The sequence below is a fragment of the Lissotriton vulgaris genome, chromosome 2_1, assembly GCF_964263255.1.
Source record: "Lissotriton vulgaris chromosome 2_1, aLisVul1.2, whole genome shotgun sequence".
NCBI classification, from domain to species: domain Eukaryota; kingdom Metazoa; phylum Chordata; class Amphibia; order Caudata; family Salamandridae; genus Lissotriton; species Lissotriton vulgaris.
The window spans coordinates 1,689,687,481-1,689,709,351 of record NC_141687.1 but is presented as its reverse complement, the minus strand read 5'-3'; the positions used below and the strand labels follow the sequence as shown (position 1 = coordinate 1,689,709,351).

Sequence of the window (21,871 nt, the reverse complement as noted above, 5' to 3'; positions counted from 1 at the left end):
CTGTGAGGAAATTCTTTCAATTTTGATTCACGCGGACAATATGTTACTGTTCCTAACATACCTCAGGATTAGAATGGTGCTGATCAGCACATCCTTTAACAGCTTTGAGGCTGCATCTGGAATAGGCTTTAATTGGCCTAAGTTGTGTTCATTTCCTACTAGCAGGGCCTGAATGTTTAAAATGCTAGTTCAAGATATGCCAAAATCAAATGTGAGCCTCATACATTTCGAAATTTAGGTGTTCGAGTGCATCATTTGGACTCCAACATGCAAGGTGGTGTCTTGCGAGACTCCATAACTGCACTGCGAGTCCACTTATCCTTCTGGAAACTTACCTCCAATGGTGATGGTTGGCTAAAATAGTGATGCTCCCCAGCCTCCTTTACTATTTTGCTAACCTCCATGTGCTGCTATTGAAGCCAATCTTTCAAGACTTGGACCTTCTCCTATGCAACCTTATATTGTGTGTGTGTGTAGATATAGGAATGCAATGTCTAAATTGGAGCTCCTCGTTACACAGGATGGGTTGTGAGCACCAGATTTTTAAATATATTATTTGGCAGCCCAGCTAGATTGACTACACATCTGACTGAGATAGGCCTTCTAGAAGCCAGAAGGGAATGCCCTACCATCTATTTCTCAGACAGGCTTTCATACCACAGACACTCCCCCGTTTGTTACAAATATCACTAGGTTGCCTGCATAAGGCACTCCATAAGATACAGAAAATTAAGCCCTATGCCCTCAAAATCTCCTTAGTGACTCCTCCTAAACACAGGCATTTTTCAATCAACAAGGAATTGAGAAAGTTGCAGGCAGCAGGGATTTCAACCATGGGTGAATGGTTTGATGGGGATCCCTGAATAGGTGTGACATGGCAGTGGTGAAGTATGGGCTCCAGAAAAACCCATTCTTAACACTCGGAGTATTCGTGGTAGGAATGCACAGTTTATCGAAGGTTAAAGAGACAAACTCAAAAACATGAATTGGTAGACACGATGTGTGTTATGGGAGACAGTAGGCAGTTAGTATCCTAGCTTAAAAGGCTTGGGGATCATTCACTTTTCTTTAGGGTGCTTGAGGGATAAATAGTAGAAAGACTTGAGAGAAAGGTGCAGTGATTCTGCATGGACTTGTATATACATGCTGGCTGTTGTTGACATACATAAGGTTTAAGTAATGCCAATTTAGTTTATCACAGGGCTAATAGGACAGCAAGGAAAACCAATAAAATATACTCCACAGTAAGTTGCGACTGCGCTCACTGTGAGTATTCTCAGGCAGGATTTTTGCATGTGATATGAGAACACCCATCACTTGTGGAATAGTGGAGGGAGAAAACAGGTCTCCTAATGGAGATGTTGGGAGGGACAGACCTATATAATAGATAATACTGTGAATTACATCTCTTTCAACTACCCCAGGGTAAGAAAAGTTGGAAACAACTTCTTAGACCTATCATTGCCATCTGGAAGGGTCATAACCATGGCATAAAAAAACCTCACTCTCCAAATGGCAAAGCTTTAATGTGGACAGAGGTGGACAGACGGGCAAAGGGAGGATAAGAAGGGACCAGGAAACACCCAACAGCACACTACTGGGATAAACTGCTGCTAGTAAGTCTGCACAGAAGTAAAAATGAGGATAACCCCCAATCATGTCCAACTAAATGGTTTATTATACATACTTGGATAGTGATTTGCATGGTTTAATTCCAGGCGCTGGAGGCCATCAGGGAGATTAAGTGAGCTATTGCCCAGTCACATGATGCTGCGCTAAACTGCCGCCGGCGATCGAACCGTGGTTCTAGAGAAGTGCAATCACAGTCATAAAAGAACAGGGGACTGCAGAGACTCAACAACGTTTGGCACACTGCATAAGCCACTATACACAGTCACCCCATGACATATTTTTGCCTTTATAAGTGAACCGAAACAGGAGCACCCACCTACAGTTTGGTTAACTGTTCCTCTGATGGGGTTTGACACCATAAAGCCAATAGGACTGCAATATAATCTTACTGTGAACATTGCAGTAACATTGTCAATAACGTAGAGGGTAGTATCTGTGGATATAAATCTAGGCATTTGAGGCCATAACATTTTAGAGCAGAGATCGTGGTAATGTTTAATGAGACTATTCAATTTGTGCTAATTCTGGCACCGAGGGTTGATGTTACTTTTGGTTCCTCTTGTGTCTTACATGATTCTACAAAATCAATGACGATGGTTTAAAAAGACATTCTGAGGGCATAGCTGCAACACAATATATACAATGTACACTTAATGTAAATGGCATAAAAAGAATCATAATTTACAAACATGATAATCACAAAAACTGATCCATCACAAAGGCTCGGTCTGTCTCTTTTTTCTTTTTAAAATTAGGGTTCTGTGGGAAAAGCACTATTCTGGACAGCTTGCAGAAATTGATTTGACCTGGTTTAAAGAAAGCTTAGTTATACTCATGTGTGATATCAGTTTCTACCATTACCAATCGAGTATCACTGACAATGGTCCATTGAAGGATATATTGAACTACGGGCCGGTGAAACTAACCTCTTTGCTTGCCAGTCAACACTTCCTTCCAGCAACCGTTAGGCAACCCAAAGACCTTCTAGTCCCCCTGATGAATGATATTCTTTTGGAAGTGTGGCCCCTGAGGTCAAGAGTAGGCAGAGAGAACATCTATAAGCAGTAGATTATTCTCTCTCTAGTCTGATCTCAATCAAGGTTGAATAAAATCATCAAAGAAGATCATTGGTTTGGAAGGCCATGCTCACCAGCGACTTCAGAAGTTTTATTTCTCGCACCATAGCTTCAAATAGGTTATCAACTAAGTCTAGGGAAGTTTGGGTGGTTTTGGTCACTAAACTTTTTTTCTGTGGGAGCTCTCCTCAAATTCTTATAGTGGCTACAAATGTGTGTTTTTGTCAAGAACTGTTTTAAGATCTCGAAACAAGGCTCCTCAAGTTTGGTAAACAGACACTTACACGATGTTAACTGCTACAGCACACGCTGAGGTGATCAGCATAACACCTCCTTCAATCTCGTAGTCACCAGAGATTATCCGCTCCACTGCCAAGTAAACCAGGACTCCGGTCACCACCCAGATGGAAAGAACGGAGAGCAAAGCCCCCAGTATCTCTGAAAGACAAGGTGAGGGTGGATAGGTATCAACCTATTTTGTTTGCAGACTACAACGGTTAGTGTGGAAAACAGAAGGTAATATGATCATCAACTAAATATATTCCCATCTTTATTTTCCCACTTGATGCACAGAAGGAACCCAGTACCACTATGTGCCTGTACTTCTAAGGCAAATGACAATAGGCATGTAGCAAACCTATGGAAATGGATAAACAAACGAGAATCCTCAAGTGGACTCCATGACCGGACAGTGTCATTCAAAATCTCAATCCTATGCACCTGCCGAACATCCATGGCAAAGCTAGCCTGTGGCTTTCAGGCGGATGTCCACTTTTCAGGTTTATCCCTCAATCCAAACCCTTGATTATACACTGCAGATGGCCTGTAGTACAGAATAGCCCCATGGTTACCATCCACTTTCTAAATCTGAGAAAAGCTGTGTGCAGCCAGATCTCAAATCTCTTTTGAATCAGAACCTGTAATCTACGGGATAATTTTACATCTTCTAGAAAGTTCACTTGTATGCCCAAGCCCAGTGAGCTAAACTGTGGCTTGAGTAAAAGTAAACATCCCCTTCCTTTTGCCACCAAGACCAACAAGAGTGATCTGGAAGACACATTCTTTCAAAGTGGACACTGCCAACTCGACTTGAACACATTGTATGAGACCACTCGGTCTCTTTTTTACCCTGCTTGCAAGTTCCTTGGTACTCGTGGTTTGTTTATCTGTATGGAGTTACCATTTTTACCTTAAAAAGGTAGAGGGTTATATTAATCACTGTACAGTCCAGGGACTCACCTAGGCCTAGGGTGTCCTCCCAGATTCAAACGAAGTTTCTCTCCAACTGCAACTTGGGTCCACAAGAGCGAGTGTGACATTACACGAATTCGCTTTTGGTATACCTTTAGTATAATTCACTTAGGTAACCAAACCATTACCAGAGCCGGGAGCAGAGCTAGATGCGGTACAGTCAGCTCAAGTCCTAATGTACAGCAGAGACACCCCTCATGCAGCTGCAACATGCCTCAACACACACCTTAGCACATGCCAATGACCTGGTGACACACGTCTCGCACACATAACCAGCCGACCCGAGCCTTATATATACAAATCATACACTCCTGCATAGTGGTGGCATGTTGCCCCGGCACTCCCTAGCATACAGCCAGCCCCGGCCGGTATGCCCCCTTACACATTTGATCCAGATGTTTCAATGTATGAATATTCTGATACTACTGGTCCACACGTACCAGCTCGGTGCCAGCCAAAATTCATGGTCTTGGTTGCTGGCCGTGATGACATCCATAGCGCAAAGAGACTGATCATCATGCTGGCAAAATCAGTCAACAGGTGTGCAGCATCAGTCATAATCGCCAAGCTCTGTGCCAGATATCCACCTAAGGAGACAAAAGCAGATGCAAGTTTGGAGCCATGCCAGGCGGGCTGCTCTCACAAAGTCATTCATCCTTGACAATTCACCCAAGCCTTGCGGATAGATACCTGGGGTTGACACTGCGTGTTCTCTGAGCACATGCACGTTAGCATGGTCCACTACCTCCAGACAGCATCACTGCCAGAATTCCTTCACTAGTGGGAAGATTGCAGCAAATTCAGTCTCTCGTTGGGGCAAGCTTCCTTTTCACTAAAGATCTCTTGTGGGAAAAGTTTCCTTTACACTCGGATGTCACATGCAGCATTAATGAAACACAACACAACAAGTATAGCAGGTAATTGTCCACCAAAGAGAGCAGGCTCCCCCATCAAGCAGCAGTGCCACTTTCCTTGCATACATAATCAGTAAATCGAGAGCAGATCCCTACAAAAAAATATAAGCCGAGCAGCTCGACAGTAGAGGTCAATCTCCCATCACACAACACGAACAGTCACAGTGCAAGCTTCTCTCAGGCAGAGACAGCAGCGAGCAAAGGTACCATGGACCCCAATGCAACGTAGTAACAAAGTCCTAATCGGGGCGCAATGGGCTCCCTCAAAGTGCCATTGCTCTGGAAGCGCTAAAGATCGGTGGTTCCGTTCCCATGAAACGGTTCACGCTCGCACGCCCCTGTATCGTTCCATGAATAGCTCCAACCCCATTCCTTTCCCCCAGTATTATACTGCCTTTAACCCTTCACTCACAGCACTCTTCTTGCATCCCTAGTCTTTTCAATGCCCCCTCTTCATCCTCTGCGACGTCTACGGGATCTCTCTTTGCCCCTCATCTCTTGTGCAAAGAAACCCAACTATACCACTGGACACAGAACATAGACCGGTAGGGCAGCAATCATGGTAGGACTGGGACACAAAATAGTCCCAGGCACCAAAATAAAAGTGACCATCATTAGTGAATTAGATAGCTAAAAAGTGGCTCCTGTTTGCAAATTGGGGCAGAGTTGAATAAAGATGCGCTGTATAAGGGTTTCACAAAATATGGAAGATTGCATAAATTTGAGCTTGCTGCGGGCACCATTTGTAGTACTATCTGGTAAATTAACAGTAAAAACCGACCCAGAAGTCCATAACATAGGTCCACAAACGAACAATGCAAGCATTGGCAAAGGAAATAAATCTTAAATTTTATCTGCCACTGTAGACCGATTGGTTTGCAAATCATTTTTGGTCGATGCTAGCCAGCTAAACCATCAATGCCCTGTGCCATCTCAATGGCAGTGGAAAACCTTACTGAAGGTTACATTGGCTCCCTTTGGCATGTGTTCAGCGAGCTATAGTACACGGTTTTGTTAAGCCATCTTAGCGCAGCACAAAGAGGCTAGACTCCAGCACAAAGAGGCTAGACTCTTTCAGTAGGATAGGGTTTTATTTAGTATCCATTCTGTTCAGGGGATTTTCCCTAAGATCTTTTGCCTTTCCTCCGTTTTTTTTTTTTAACATTCTCTTAGTGGCCCTATGACTCTGGGCAGTTTCCTACTGCAATGCAAGTGCAAGAGCGTGCATCCCTTCCTAAACATGCTGGAAAAGGTGCCTATCTGATTGGATTAGGTGTGATAACAGAGTGCCCTGTAGAAAGGTACACCACATACAGGGCCACAGCACATATTGTACCATCCACCAGAACAGCCTTTAAACGTAATCAAGCCTGCCATTGCAGACCTGTGGGTTTGTAGTTACACTTGCTCTCAGGTTAGCATTTCTAAACCATTAGCCAATGCTGAGATAGACGTTCACTGGGACACCTCTAGGGTAAGCCGTGAGGGGTGGGGCAAGTGGTTGGGTAAAGGCAGGGCAGGTACACATCCGGGCTCCCTGCCCAGGTAGCGCAGAATAACCATGTGTGTTTTCACTACTCAAGAGGTTTGCTTTTCACAAAGGTTAACATGGGGGAATGGCTAAATTGACTAAGCTGCAGCAGTGGCTTACAGTGGAGCGGCCTCATGTTTCCCATCATTGTTTTCACAATGACAAATCAATCATTTTGGTAAAAGTGGGTTTGTCATTAATAGCTTAGAAATGTCACTTCTAAAAAGTGGGCTTTTCTCTGTGCTAAACTCTTTTGTGCACCTTTTAGTTTGACTCCAATCCACACTGGAGGCTGGGACAGCACGTCTGTGCATTCCCCAGAGACAGCCATAAACATTGGACATGCAACTGGAATGACAGACATCTGCCATTTGAGGACCTGGCTGAATAGATTGTGGGGGGGGGGAGGGGAGTTGATATATGGCCCCTGGGAAGGCAGATCATGGACCCACTACAGATGAATATCTGCATTTCTAGGCCTCATAGTAAACAGGAGACAAATTCAGAGGAGACATCTATGGTTCAAAAAAGAACCTGCTGAACCACTCTGGAATTCAAAAGGTACACTACAATGTAACTACTGGTCACATACTTCAGCATGGTAGAGATACACTTGTAGGGACGTGGCACCAGAAATCTTGGACTGTGTGGTGACTGACAGACAAATCTGTTGCACACAAGGAGGAGACTGCCATTGGAGGGGACCGGGCACCTTACCTGAACAGTGGCTGGCCTGGGCCAACTAACTGCTGCTGTGTGGGGCCATGCAGTGTGCTCTCCAAGGGCTTACCCCCTGTTCTTTGTGGTGGTCTCAGGTACATCAAAGACCTCCCATGGGGGACCTACACCATCTACATGTTTCACCTGGATACCGGTGCCCTCTCAACTGCCTACTTGGTCTGCTGGATTCTAACTGTAGATAATAGACAACACAATATCTCTAGGACCATAAATTCATCAATTATTCACATGGATTTTCCTTTTATCCACGACTAGTTCAATCAATGAACAAGAACACTTTCAATTTTTCAACATATAAGGTACGTACACAGCTATTCAATCCTTTTTCAATAGTAAGCAATACAGAACTTACTTTTCTCTTGGATTTTTTCTTTTTTATCTTGTACGTTTTTCATAAATCCAAATATCATTCAATTGCATTACAAAAAACATAATTGAGTTTCTTTTTGTTATGTTTGTACAACTGATCTTAATACAGAAAAAAGATTTGTCATTTCTAAAGAAATTCTAAACCACAATCTAGCAAAAGTGCATCTCATATGTACAGTGAATACCACATTTTGGCATATTGGGTCAAAATCCTTGGTCTACTGTTCGCCAGGGCACATTTAAGTAGTACTCCTTGGGCAGTTTTACTAAATGGTCCTTAAGAGGTTTAAAGGCTGAGAGAGTCATTACAAAAATGTTCAAGGTTTAGACCAATTAAACTTTTTTATGGCTAAACTTATTGAGTCCTTTTTAATGCTCCTATATATTGTTGATGCGCTGTGCAAGTGAACGGGTGAGTTGTGTGGGTTGTGCTGACGAGTTTCAACCTTCGTGCTGGGGACCAGGAGGATTTTGAAGGTCTTCCTCAGGGCTGGGACTTTGAGATAGGATTATCGTGATCTAGTGTGGTTGGAATGCTGCGATTCAAAGTTTTGAGTCTTCATGTAGGGTTTACATCTTGGGGCGTTGTGGGTCTTTGTGTCTTCAGTTTATCTTCGTGGTTCCTGCGATGCGGAGGTGCGAGGATTCAATCTCGCGACTTGATTTTCTGGCGTCTCGGCTGCCTTGTCAGTTTCTAACTGTAGAGTATTGTGAGCGTGGAATTAAGTATTATACCTGGAGATTGAATTACCTTGTGCGGAGCCCCTAAACCATGCGCACGTCGAAGGAGTGTGGCCCCTGCATTGTGGTGCCTCAGCACACACACAAGTGTCTTGTTGGTGGTGAGCAGATTCACTGGCGGTGGGACCCAGTGTGACCGGCTTCAGTTTTCGTGCCGAATCTCTTGTGTGTCACGCTGGCTGCATGCTCATTGAGTGCCGTGTCCGATTCACAGATTGCGACCATCAAAAGGAGGGCGCACCCATAGTAGTGCCTAATTCTACCTTGGGCTGTACTACTGAACTTGTGGTGGTGTGGGGGCTGGGGGGGACCGGATTGTCTAATGCAACTTGTTTTATCGTGTATCAGACATTGTGCCTCACTCTATAGAGGTACTGTGAACCAGAATGAGGGTTGATTGTAACCAGATTATCTGGTGCGACTCGAATCAAAGTACACCAAACAGAATATCACTTCACATGGGGTGCAGAAACAGCTAAACCCTCCATTCACCGAGTGTTCGGTCTTGCCCTCAGAGCCATGAACCAACTGCCCTCTCTAGAACGGGCGGACGACTTAGTGTTGCCAGGTAGTATCGTCCAGAGGGGGTCTGGGTGGTAAGAGTAAGTGACTGGGCTGAGGAACAATTCAGAGAGAGACTGCATGACAAACCCGTGCAGAACTGGGGTAGTGCCGGAAGGGGAATTGTGAGCCCTCTTGCTTGAACTGGTATATCCTCTAGCCATTTCTGCTCCAATCAAAATGGTTGAACTTCCAGAGTGGTGACCAAACGGCATGGTTTAAGCACTGCCTCAACCAGTCAGAAAGTAACAGATATAAATATATGGTATTTATATATAAACCTAAGTGAAAGGCAGCGTAGCTCTATATGTTGTCAAGAAAGAGCCATCAAAACATAATAGAAGTGGTGGCTGACTTTCGGAGTATTGATGAGGTTAGATATACAAATGGGAGGTGGGCAGACAATAGAAATTTGTGGAGTATTGCGGATGAGGTTTGATGCAAAAGTGGGAGGTGGGCAGACAATAGAAATTTAGCATCCGTTTTACTTCATAGTTGGAAATAAACTAATTAGGTTATCCAGTTTCCAATAGTGTCTGGTGATTCATAGTACCATGATGCATGTGAGTGAATGTTTGCCCTGGACCAACTACTCCACAGTAATATAAAGTTAATGGCAGTCTTCCTGGAATTTTTCTGAAATTCATAACTAGAAAAACAGAACTAGCACTGCACTAGAATTTAAGACCAGTGTTTTGCTCAGCAGGTATGTCTGCTCTAGACTAACAGTAAAACCGGCAGGCTAGGATTCAGATGTCTTGTATGGCGGCACTGCATGTCTCAGGATATGATGGAAATCATGATTGGGTTCTTCAGGAAAGCTACAAAGCTTGGCTTTACGTTTAAGAATCCAAGTACGTGGTTAAACAAGCATTTACAATGGTCTCGCCTTTGCAAAAGTTAGAGCTACTGGCATTGTAAATGACCATATTTATGTGTTGGTTTTGAAAACAGATAAATAAATTGCATGGTCATTTACAATGTCAATAGCTTAATATCTCGCAAATGTGAAACGTATTGCATTTATTCACACACACACACACACACACAGGTGGAGGATGTGGTGGAGGAGGTGGATGTGGATGATGTGGATGTGGAGGAGGTGGATGTGGAGGATGTGGATGTGGATGTGGAGGAGGTGGATGTGGAGGAGGTGGATGTGGATGTGGATGTGGATGAGGTGGATGTGGAGGAGGTGGATGTGGATGTGGAGGAGGTGGACGTGGAGGAGGTGGATGTGGAGGAGGTGGATGTGGAGGAGGTGGATGTGGAGGAGGTGGATGTGGAGGAGGTGGATGTGGAGGAGGTGGATGTGGAGGAGGTGGATGTGGAGGAGGTGGATGTGGAGGAGGTGGATGTGGATGTGGAGGAGGTGGATGTGGAGGAGGTGGATGTGGATGTGGAGGAGGTGGATGTGGATGTGGATGTGGATGTGGATGTGGATGTGGAGGAGGTGGATGTGGAGGAGGTGGATGTGGAGGAGGTGGATGTGGAGGAGGTGGATGTGGATGTGGAGGAGGTGGATGTGGATGTGGAGGAGGTGGATGTGGATGTGGAGGAGGTGGATGTGGATGTGGAGGAGGTGGATGTGGAGGAGGTGGATGTGGAGGAGGTGGATGTGGAGGAGGTGGATGTGGAGGAGGTGGATGTGGAGGAGGTGGATGTGGAGGAGGTGGATGTGGATGTGGAGGAGGTGGATGTGGAGGAGGTGGATGTGGATGTGGAGGAGGTGGATGTGGAGGAGGTGGATGTGGATGTGGAGGAGGTGGATGTGGATGTGGAGGACGGGGATGTGGATTTGGAGGAGGGGGATGTGGATTTGGAGGAGGGGGATGTGGATTTGGAGGAGGGGGATGTGGAGGAGGAGGAAGTGGATGTGGAGGAGGAGGAGGAGGAAGTGGATGTGGAGGAGGAGGAGGAGGAAGTGGATGTGGAGGAGGAGGAGGAGGAAGTGGATGTGGAGGAGGAGGAAGTGGATTTGGAGGAGGGGGATGTGGATTTGGAGGAGATGGATGTGGATTTGGAGGAGGTGGATGTGGAGGAGGTGGATGTGGATGTGGAGGAGGTGGATGTGGATGTGGAGGAGGTGGATGTGGAGGAGGAGGAGGAGGAAGTGGATGTGGAAGTGAAGGTGGAGGAGGTGGATGTGGATGTGGAGGAGGTGGATGTGGATTTGGAGGAGGTGGATGTGGATTTGGAGGAGGTGGATGTGGATTTGGAGGAGGTGGATGTGGATTTGGAGGAGGTGGATGTGGATTTGGAGGAGGTGGATGTGGAGGAGGTGGATGTGGAGGAGGTGGATGTGGAGGAGGTGGATGTGGATTTGGAGGAGGTGGAGGTGGATGTGGATGTGGAGGAGGTGGATGTGGAGGAGTTGGATGTGGATGTGGAGGAGGTGGATGTGGATGTGGAGGAGGTGGATGTGGATGTGGGGGAGGTGGATGTGGATGTGGAGGAGGTGGATGTGGATGTGGAGGAGGTGGATGTGGATGTGGATGTGGAGGAGGTGGATGTGGATGTGGATGTGGATGTGGAGGAGGTGGATGTGGATTTGGAGGAGGTGGATGTGGATTTGGAGGAGGTGGATGTGGATTTGGAGGAGGTGGATGTGGAGGAGGTGGATGTGGATTTGGAGGAGGTGGAGGTGGATGTGGATGTGGAGGAGGTGGATGTGGAGGAGTTGGATGTGGATGTGGAGGAGGTGGATGTGGATGTGGAGGAGGTGGATGTGGATGTGGGGGAGGTGGATGTGGATGTGGAGGAGGTGGATGTGGATGTGGAGGAGGTGGATGTGGATGTGGATGTGGAGGAGGTGGATGTGGATGTGGATGTGGATGTGGAGGAGGTGGATGTGGATGTGGATGTGGAGGAGGTGGATGTGGATGTGGAGGAGGTGGATGTGGAGGAGGTGGATGTGGATGTGGAGGAGGTGGATGTGGATGTGGAGGTGGAGGTGGAGGAGGTGGAGGTGGAGGAGGTGGATGTGGAGGAGGTGGATGTGGATTTGGAGGAGGTGGAGGTGGATGTGGATGTGGAGGAGGTGGATGTGGAGGAGGTGGATGTGGATGTGGAGGAGGTGGATGTGGATGTGGAGGAGGTGGATGTGGATGTGGAGGAGGTGGATGTGGATGTGGAGGAGGTGGATGTGGATGTGGAGGAGGTGGATGTGGATGTGGAGGAGGTGGATGTGGATGTGGAGAAGGTGGATGTGGATGTGGAGGAGGTGGATGTGGATGTGGAGGAGGTGGATGTGGATGTGGATGTGGAGGAGGTGGATGTGGATGTGGAGGAGGTGGATGTGGATGTGGAGGAGGTGGATGTGGATGTGGAGGAGGTGGATGTGGATGTGGAGGAGGTGGATGTGGAGGTGGAGGATGTGGATGTGGAGGTGGAGGAGGTGGAGGTGGAGGAGGTGGATGTGGAGGAGGTGGATGTGGATGAGGTGGATGTGGATGAGGTGGATGTGGATGAGGTGGATGTGGATGTGGATGTGGATGTGGAGGAGGTGGATGTGGATGTGGAGGAGGTGGATGTGGATGTGGAGGAGGTGGATGTGGATGTGGAGGAGGTGGATGTGGATGTGGAGGAGGTGGATGTGGATGTGGAGGTGGAGGAGGTGGAGGTGGAGGTGGAGGAGGTGGAGGTGGATGAGGTGGAGGAGGTGGATGAGGTGGATGAGGTGGATGTGGATGTGGATGAGGTGGATGTGGATGAGGTGGATGTGGATGAGGTGGATGTGGATGAGGTGGATGTGGATGAGGTGGATGTGGATGTGGAGGAGGTGGATGTGGATGTGGAGGATGTGGATGTGGAGGAGGTGGATGTGGATGTGGAGGAGGTGGATGTGGATGTGGATGTGGAGGTGGATGTGGATGTGGAGGTGGAGGAGGTGGATGTGGAGGAGGTGGATGTGGATGAGGTGGATGTGGATGAGGTGGATGTGGATGAGGTGGATGTGGATGTGGATGTGGAGGAGGTGGAGGTGGAGGAGGTGGAGGTGGAGGTGGAGGAGGTGGATGTGGATGTGGAGGAGGTGGATGTGGAGGAGGTGGATGTGGATGTGGTGGATGTGGATGTGGAGAAGGTAGGTGTGGATGTGGATGAAGTGGATGTGGAGGTGGAGGAGGTGGAGGTGGAGGAGGTGGATGTGGAGGCGGTGGATGTGGATGAGGTGGATGTGGATGAGGTGGATGTGGATGAGGTGGATGTGGATGTGGATGTGGAGGAGGTGGAGGTGGAGGAGGTGGATGTGGATGTGGAGGAGGTGGATGTGGAGGAGGTGGATGTGGATGAGGTGGATGTGGATGTGGATGTGGAGGAGGTGGATGTGGAGGAAGTGGATGTGGAGGAGGTGGATGTGGATGAGGTGGAGGTGGATGAGGTGGATGTGGATGAGGTGGATGTGGATGTGGATGTGGAGGAGGTGGATGTGGATGTGGAGGAGGTGGATGTGGATGTGGAGGAGGTGGAAGTGGATGTGGATGAGGTGGATGTGGATGTGGAGGAGGTGGATGTGGAGGAGGTGGATGTGGATATGGTGGGGGTGGATGTCGTGGGGGTGGATGTCTTGGTGGATGATGTCTTGGTGGAGGATGTGGATGTGGCTATGGTGGGGGTGGATGTCTTGGTGGAGGATGTGGCTATGGTGGGGGTGGATGTCTTGGTGGAGGATGTCTTGGTGGAGGATGACTTGGTGGAGGATGACTTGGTGGAGGATGTAGATGTGGAGGATGTAGATGTGGAGGATGTAGATGTGGAGGATGTAGATGTGGAGGATGTAGATGTGGAGGATGTAGATGTGGAGGATGTAGATGTGGAGGATGTAGATGTGGAGGATGTAGATGTGGAGTATGTGGAGGCGGCGATGGAGGCGATGGATGTGGCGGCGGTGATGGATGTGGCGGCGGCGATGGATGTGGCGGGGGTGGTGATGGCAGATGGGGGTGGTGATGGCAGATGGGGGTGGTGATGGCAGATGGGGGTGGTGATGGCAGATGGGGTGGTGGTGGTGGTGATGGCAGATGGTGGTGGTGGTGGCAGATGGTGGTGGTGGTGATGGCAGATGTGGTGGTGATGGCAGATGTGGTGGTGATGGCAGATGTGGTGGTGATGGCAGATGTGGTGGTGATGGCGGGGTGGATGTGGTGGTGGAGGTAGTGGAAGTGGAAGTGGCATATGTGGTGGTGGATGTGGCGGTGGTGGATGTGGCGGTGGTGGATGTGGCGGTGGTGGATGTGGCGGTGGTGGATGTGGCGGTGGTGGATGTGGCGGTGGTGGCTGATGTGGCGGTGGTGGCGGATGTGGCGGTGGAGGTGGTGGTGGATGTGGCGGTGGATGTAGAGGTGGCGGTGGAAGTGGATGTGGCAGTGGCGGTGGTGGATGTGGAGGATGTGGCGGTGGATGTGTTGATGGAGGTGGCTGTGGTGGTGGATGTGGTGGTGGTGGTGGATGTGGTGGTGGATGTGGTGGTGGATGTGGTGGTGGATGTGGCGGTGGTGGTGGATGTGGCGGTGGTGGTGGATGTGGCGGTGGTGGTGGATGTGGCGGTGGTGGTGGATGTGGCGGTGGTGGTGGATGTGGCGGTGGTGGTGGATGTGGCGGTGGTGGTGGATGTGGCGGTGGTGGTGGATGTGGCGGTGGTGGTGGATGTGGATGTGGCGGTGGTGGTGGATGTGGATGTGGTGGTGGAGGATGTAGCGGTGGATGTGGTGGTGGTGGTAGAAGTGGTGGTGGTGGTGGTGGATGTGGTAGACGTGGTGGATGTGGTGGACATGGTGGTGTATGTGGTGGACATGGTGACAACAGGAGACTGTCCCAAAATGGCAGGGTGCACACCTGTTTCCAGTCCAAAAGCAGCTCTAAATGTGTTTGGTATCAAAATGGCAGAGAGGCAGTCTCACCACATATTCAACAAAGCCGACGCAGCCATCGCACCCCAACTTCGGAAAGTGATCAACACCTCCTTTGAAACAGCCACAATCCCGGAAGCTTGAAGCACGCAGAGATCAACGTCCTCCTCAAAAACCCAAGGCTGACCCCAAGGACCTCAAGAACTTCCGACCCATCCCCCTGCTCCAGTTCCCGGTGAAGGTCATCGAGAAAATAGGCAATACACAACTGACCCGACACCTTGAAGACGACAACACCACCTTGAACCCATCCCAGTTTGAATTCCGAAGAAACCACAGCACAGAGACAGCCATCATCGCTGCCACAGACGACATAAGGGCCCACTTTGACAACAGCGAAACATCGACCCTCACCCTCCTGGACCTGTCAGCAGCCTTCGACATGGTCTGCCACCGCACACCAAACCCAAGAGAAAGCCTTTGACTGGGCCACTTCTTTCCTCTACGGCAGAACCCAGAGCGTCCGTCTCCCCCCTTCCGCTCCAAAGCCACCAACATAATCTGCGGCGTACCACAGGGCTCTTCCCTCACCCACGTTGCCCCCTAGCACGTTCTCAACATCTCCTGCGCAGAAGACACCCAGCTAATCCTCTCCCTCACCAGAGACCCACACACCGCCAAAACCAACCTCCACGAGGGAATGAAGGCTGTCGCAGATTGGATGAGGAACAGCCGACTAAAGCAGAACTCTGACAAAACTGAGGTCCTCAACCTCGGCTCCACCCGCTCAGCTTGAGACAACTCCTGGTGGCCGACCACGCTTGGAAGAGCACCGACACCCACCGACCACGCACGCAACCTGGATTTCATCCTCGACTCCCCCCTCTCTATGTCGAAGCAGGTCAACGCCGTCACCTCCTCCTGCGACAACATCCTCCGCATGCTCCGCAGGATCTACAAGTGGACCCCCACCAAAACAAGATGAACAGTGACCCAGGCCCTCGTCAGCAGCAGGCTGGACTACGGCAATGCACTCTACGCAGGTATCCAGGCCAAACACCTACGAATACTGCAACGCATTCAAAACGCCTCTGCCCGGCTGGTCCTCAACGTCCCTTGCCCCAGCCGCATCAACTCCACCCCCCCCCCCCCACCCTCCCCCGAGAGACTTACACTGGCTCCCCATCGAAAAGAGGATCACTTTCAAACTACTCACCAACGCACACAATGCCCCCATAACACTGAACCAGCCTACCTCAACGGCCACTCAGATTCTACACCCCAACCCTCCGCTTTGCCAGCCTCGCCGCTGTCCCCAGCATCCACAAATGACCGCCGGCAGAAGATCCTTCTCCTTCCTCACCACCAAGACCTGAACACCCTCCCCACCCACCTGCGGCAGACCCAGGACCTGCTCACCTTCAGAAGAATCCTCTTCGAACAGTAGCAGCACCCCCCCCCCCCATCCCCCCACCCCCGAGCACCTTGGGACCCTCACGGGTAAGTAGTGCGCTCTATAAATGCATTGATTGTTCTTTTGCTCACCATGCCACCCCATTTTGGACCCAACAATATGCAAAACAGTCTTGACACTGCTCCCAATGCAACAGTCCAGCCTAAACAGCCAGACCAGTTCATCCCTGGACCGGAAACAAGCATCCTGCGCCCGGTTTTGGTGTAACACCCCTTATGAGTCAAACTAGCTTGAATCCAGTGGCAAACACACCAAGATGATGGATGGAGTGCTGACACTTTTCAAACACATACCCGAGTCAATTGATATAGGTTAAATCCATTGTTCTTTTGCTCACCATGCAACCACAGAATCAGATAGATTGGCATGTATGCTATATAATCGAGGCCCAACCTCAGCAGCAGCAAAAAATAAGAACAGATTCACTATGTCTGCACGTCGTTCATCTCCTGCAGCACCATCTCTGTGCAACCAGTCAGTGAAAAAACACAGATGGTGAGAGGAAGGTGAGGGGGAGCTGGGAACTCCAGAAGTATATTTAAAAAAAGTACCTCAAGTAGGGGGGGGCAGAGGAGGAATCCTGACCACCACCAGAAAGCTGTAGTTGGTCCATGCTCACAAAACAGCGAGACTTTAAAGAGAAACCAAAAGCAGGAGACCCTGATAAATCTAAAGCTACCAAATCAAACCAATCAATAGAAAGCAACAGAAGGGCTTCAAGACATTTTTAAGTCTGTTTTGTGTTTACATGAGATCTTGTAGCAACAGCAAATGTGAGCTGTCAGGAGGCGAAACCTAAAAAACAGCCCAAATACTAACCTGTCAGACCAGCTAGTCTGGCACCGCCAGATTATCCTACGAGTAAGTCTGACCCTGGTAGCTGTATTTTGTGTCTCCTTAACATGAAGATGGTTACCAAATGGACAGAAAATGTGGACGTATCAAACGTATTAACAACAGATAAAGCATCTACATTGCATTCCCCTCATGGACAATGAAGAGAGCCCACCGCTTGCAGCTTTGCAACTTTATCTTACCCACACAAGCCAAGAATGGGTAAAGTGAGGCAACTGTAGAAGCTTCCCTCAAACACACAACAGTTGAAGCAACCATACAGTATTTTCTCACAAACAAATATAGGTGGTAGCAGCTCTAGCTGTGCTGTCTGAACTACACAAAAAGCATGTGTGGTTGAGAACTATTCACCATACCTTGATAAAATAGTGTTGAAAATGCACACTTTGAGTTGGTGGTTAAGCATAGATGAGGCAAACTTGCACCAAGTCTCACATTACTCACCTCATGTTATCAGTTTAAATATGGCTTGCATTGCTTACCTACAACTTCTCCAATCATGAACAGAAGACAGACTGCCGACGCCACATAGAGCTTCCTGCGGGAACGCTCTCTCTCCGAGTCAATGCCATTTCCGCCAGGCCAGTTGGAGTGGCAGTGATTGCTCCCTTGAAATCCCAGCTCGATTGCACTTGGGTCTGACACATAGGTGAACGTCTGACTGTTGAACTCCTTTCCTGGCATTCCAGAGTAGGAACTGGGGCAAGATACATAACATCATAAACAGCAGGCAGCCACACACCAACACCAAGACATCATGGGTCAAGGCAAAGCACAGACAGGGGTAAGAAAGAACGGCATGATTGGAAATGAAGCCACACAGCATAAGACTAAAAGAAAGGGTGCAAAAAGCATAGAAGACTAGAGAAAGGCTAGCATCAGAGCGAGAGCATCCAAAATTGATGACACTACAAAATAGGAAAGCAATGAAGAGCAGAGAGATGTGTTTAGGAAGAGAAAGAAACGCATCACAGAGCAAGAAACAAAATTAGGGGAAAAAAAATTTGAAGCGTAAAAGAACGAGTAACACGGACAGAGATGAGGAGAGAAGATATAAAAACTGAGAGTGGAAAGAGGAGAGAAAACAGGCGATCAAAGATTGGAGAAGAACAGAAAACAGACAGACAATGAATATCAAATACCAGAGAGCTGATTAACAATGGAACAAGCAGCATCAAAGATAAAACTGAAAAAACAATGGAGAGGTTTCAAATATCAAAAAGGCAAGAATGGACACAATGTGTAGCACTGAATAAATAGTCAGGAATTAAAGACATAAATGGTGGATATCAAATATCGGGGAAGAGTGAGAAAGAACCAAATAAGTATTAAACACGATAGATAAGCAAGAAGAAACAGCCAGTGACAAAACAATGATGAACATGGAGTGCAGGGAGAGTGATGTGTGAAGGAAGAAACCAACGATCATAAACCAAAATAAGTTAAAATGGGCAGAACAAAAAGCACAGTGCACCAGAATGAAATAGGGAAGAATAGAATGAGGAACAGTGAAGATCATTGGAAGGCAAGAAGAAATCAAGTGCACTGACCAACAAACAGAAGCTCGATGTAAAAGAATGAGAAGAATTAAACACTACCAACAGGCATGATGGACCACAACATGGACCACAAATGGTCCAAGAGAAATATGTGAAAGAAATGAATCACAGGAATCAAAAAGTTTAGAGGTGAACTTGTTAAGAAAACCAAAGGCAAGCACAAATGACTATAAACAGGCACCAATTAGAAAATTAGGTGCACTGATGAAGAAAGAGAGGTGAAAAGGCAGAGAATGAGAAATATGAAAGAAAGGTATCAAGCAGCATCCAAACCCAAGCAGGGGAGAAGGAAACTAAGAGTTGAAGATCAAGATGAGGCAGAAGTAGAAAAGGGCAAGGGCTATGAAATACTAAAGGTGGAGAAAAAACTGATTGTTGAGCATGGAAGACTAAAGCCAAAAATGAACGTAGTGAAAACCAGTGGTCTTCCAAATGTAGGGTGTCAGGTCCTGGCCAGGAGAAGAGTTGAATATGTCCCTGAGGAACACACATCAAACCCAATTATGAAAAACAGAACTAAGACGGTTGTGAAAAAATACAATAATTGGCCAATAGTAGGGACTTTTGTTAGGTTTTCTTAAGCTCATTAGCACTGGAAGTAATGGTGAGGCAGGTTGGGTGCTGCAGCGCCACCAAAATAACCATGCGGGAGTTCAGAAAGTAAATGATTCCAAACAGGTTTTTGTTTATCTTGCTATATTTCTTGTGCTTTAGAAACAGAGGTCAAATACTAGGCTATGTCTTCTGATGAATTGTTGCTTATTCATTTAACAGACTGGTGTTATTGTTGTTTCCCCTCTTATTGCAAAGCCAGATGATTTTGCAAAGTTAACTATTTGACAAGTTTGCTTGGGTACAGAAATGTGAAAGGAAAGGATGTTTTTTTTCTAAAACACAGCACAATTTAAATACATGCAAATTAACTGCTCAAATATTTCAGACTGAAGCACTTTTTGGATTAATGTTAAATATGATGGAAACAAAGATTGTAATAGGATCAAACTCTAAGAAAGGGCCCTTTTATATGCCCCCCCCACACACACACTTTTTTGCTCCAATGCGGATGGTTAGGACTCTGAATGTGCGCTGGAGCATGCTGCCCAGGCCCCAGTGCTAGTGCGCTCTCTCCCTAAAACAGATACATGTGAATTGTTTACCCCATTTGGCAAGAACTAGAGCCTCTTATGCATCCATGGTAAATGGCACCACTGGTACCCAAGACACAGGGGCTAAAGGGGTCACCAGGGCCTGAAGCAAGGTTTTGTTTTACCCTGAATGACTCAGATGGCAGCAGTCCTGTCATTGCAGACTGCATGAGAAGTACACATTGCTTGAACTTGACTTTGCCCTCACCACGTGTGACAAGGTCAAAGTACTATTTCTAATATATGCCAGTCACCCCTAAGGATTGCCTATTGAGCCCCGGAGGCAGGGGGAATTATATTAAAAGGTGTGGAGTTATATGTGCAGGCGTATATATGTCCCTATGGTAGCCTCTTTCCATTAAGGGACACTATAAGTGATCAGGAGGCACAAAGATAACATGGGCTGGCACCCGGGCACCCCAGAGGATGCCGGCTTCATTATGGTAACACTGAAATATGTCATGGTTGGTAACAAACAAACAGCTTGCCTCATTACCCCGGACAGGATTCCAAAGTCAGAGTCAATGAAGCATGCACCCAAGTAGCTACCTTCGAGATTGTCCACTTCGTTGCCCCAGCCTCCTGTGATCTGGCTGACCGCTCACATCTGCTGCCACCAGGACAGGAATCGGCCCTCTGCCAGAAGTGTGACCACTTCCAGGAATCAGAAACAAAGGCCTGGACGGGAAGGAGGTGACACCTCCCTCCTGCACATGATGGCTAGTGAATTGGCACATCAAGGAGGTAAGCTTCAAACTTAACACTGCCTCTGATATGCAGCCATGCTGCCCCCAAAGCAATAAACAGCCCTCTCCTGCCCCCATTAACATTTGCACCCGAGCAAGAGGGGTAGTCGGGAGGTGTACACCCATCAGAAGGCTAGCCAACCCCCTAGAGTGGGCCACCTAATCTGTGCAGCCAAAGAAGGTTTCTGAAATGTTTGAAAAAGCAACGGAGAACAAAGAGGAGATCCGAGAACCTGCACACAACAAAGGTATGATACTTTGCACCTGTGACAACCATCGCAATACTATAGGACTACGACTAGTCACTGACAAAAGACCAGTTCCTCCAGACAGAGGGACCCCTCTGAGAACCTACTGCAACTCCAGACTCCCTGGGACTAGTGGCACTAGTTGCCGGAAGTCCACAGGTAAAAAAAGTCCCATAACCAAAAAAATCACTGGCCATCGGGCCCTCTGTCGGATCTCCCAAAAGTTAGATGATCCAGTGCATTGTGGGAAATTCAGTTCTGACATTCAGCAAGTTTCAGGTGTCTACCATTTTCCCCCCAGACATCGAAACAACTTCTCACTAATCTGCTTCAAGGCTCGATGGTGGCCAGTCCGGCTACCACTACCTTCACTCATTGCTGCAACACAAGGAAACTCCATAGCACCTTCAAGTGACCACTACAGTAGCCCTGTTGACTTTTTGCATCATTTTCCCAACAAACTGTAAAACCAGCTCCACTGTGGCTCCCGCTCCAGCACCAGGGGCAGCCAGAGCAACTCCGCACCACAGGCCCTAAAAGCCAGGTAAAATTCAATTAACTGTTGTGGCCTGGTCCTAGGACCCACATCACCTGAACCTCCAAGAGGGTTCCACTCAACTCGACCTGTAAGTGACCGATTGTCATTAGTGCATTTTACCATTGACCGCAATATTAAAGTTCAGCAGTACTGAATTGCATCGATTAATTTTTCTTGGAAAATCCATAAATCCGGTTATACTTATCTGATTGTCTTGTTGTTCGTGTTTAAATTATTTTTAAAACTCCTTTTTTTCCCTCGAGTAGTGTCAATTACTTATCGTCCATGTTAGTACTATAAAATGCTTAACACATGTTCCTCTAGTAAAGCCTAGCTGCTCTATGCCACAGTACCAGGAATGAGCTAAGGATTTTTTACTATGAATCCAAGGACCATCTTTGGGGTATTACGAGTGTATTACACAGTGAACCTAACCAGTCTCACTTCATAATACTCCACTTTCCTACATAATCAATATCAAGACACTACTTGTTGATGCACAGATGATACATAGTCACAAAAACTCAATATCCACACAATCATTTTTGCACTATATAGTTTTCTCGATTCAGAAAAGGGGGTGGTGATGAACAGAGTGTCTGAATTAAGCAGACCACTCTTACCCAGTCCAAAGATCAGGG

The 21,871-nt window shown here is 47.7% G+C and overlaps 1 protein-coding gene across 1 annotated transcript in view; it reads right to left on the bottom strand.

Annotated features, from left to right (window-relative positions):
* Positions 1–21,871, bottom strand: part of LOC147733108 (proton-coupled zinc antiporter SLC30A2-like) — a 139,488-nt gene that overhangs the window by 49,743 nt on the left and 67,874 nt on the right. The window contains exons 2-4 of the mRNA XM_086957659.1: positions 17,477–17,691; positions 4,400–4,546; positions 2,993–3,146 (exon numbers count right to left, since the gene is read on the bottom strand). Of these exons, the coding sequence (XP_086813785.1) occupies positions 2,993–3,146; positions 4,400–4,546; positions 17,477–17,691 (516 nt within the window). The remainder of the gene's footprint in view (positions 1–2,992; positions 3,147–4,399; positions 4,547–17,476; positions 17,692–21,871) is intronic.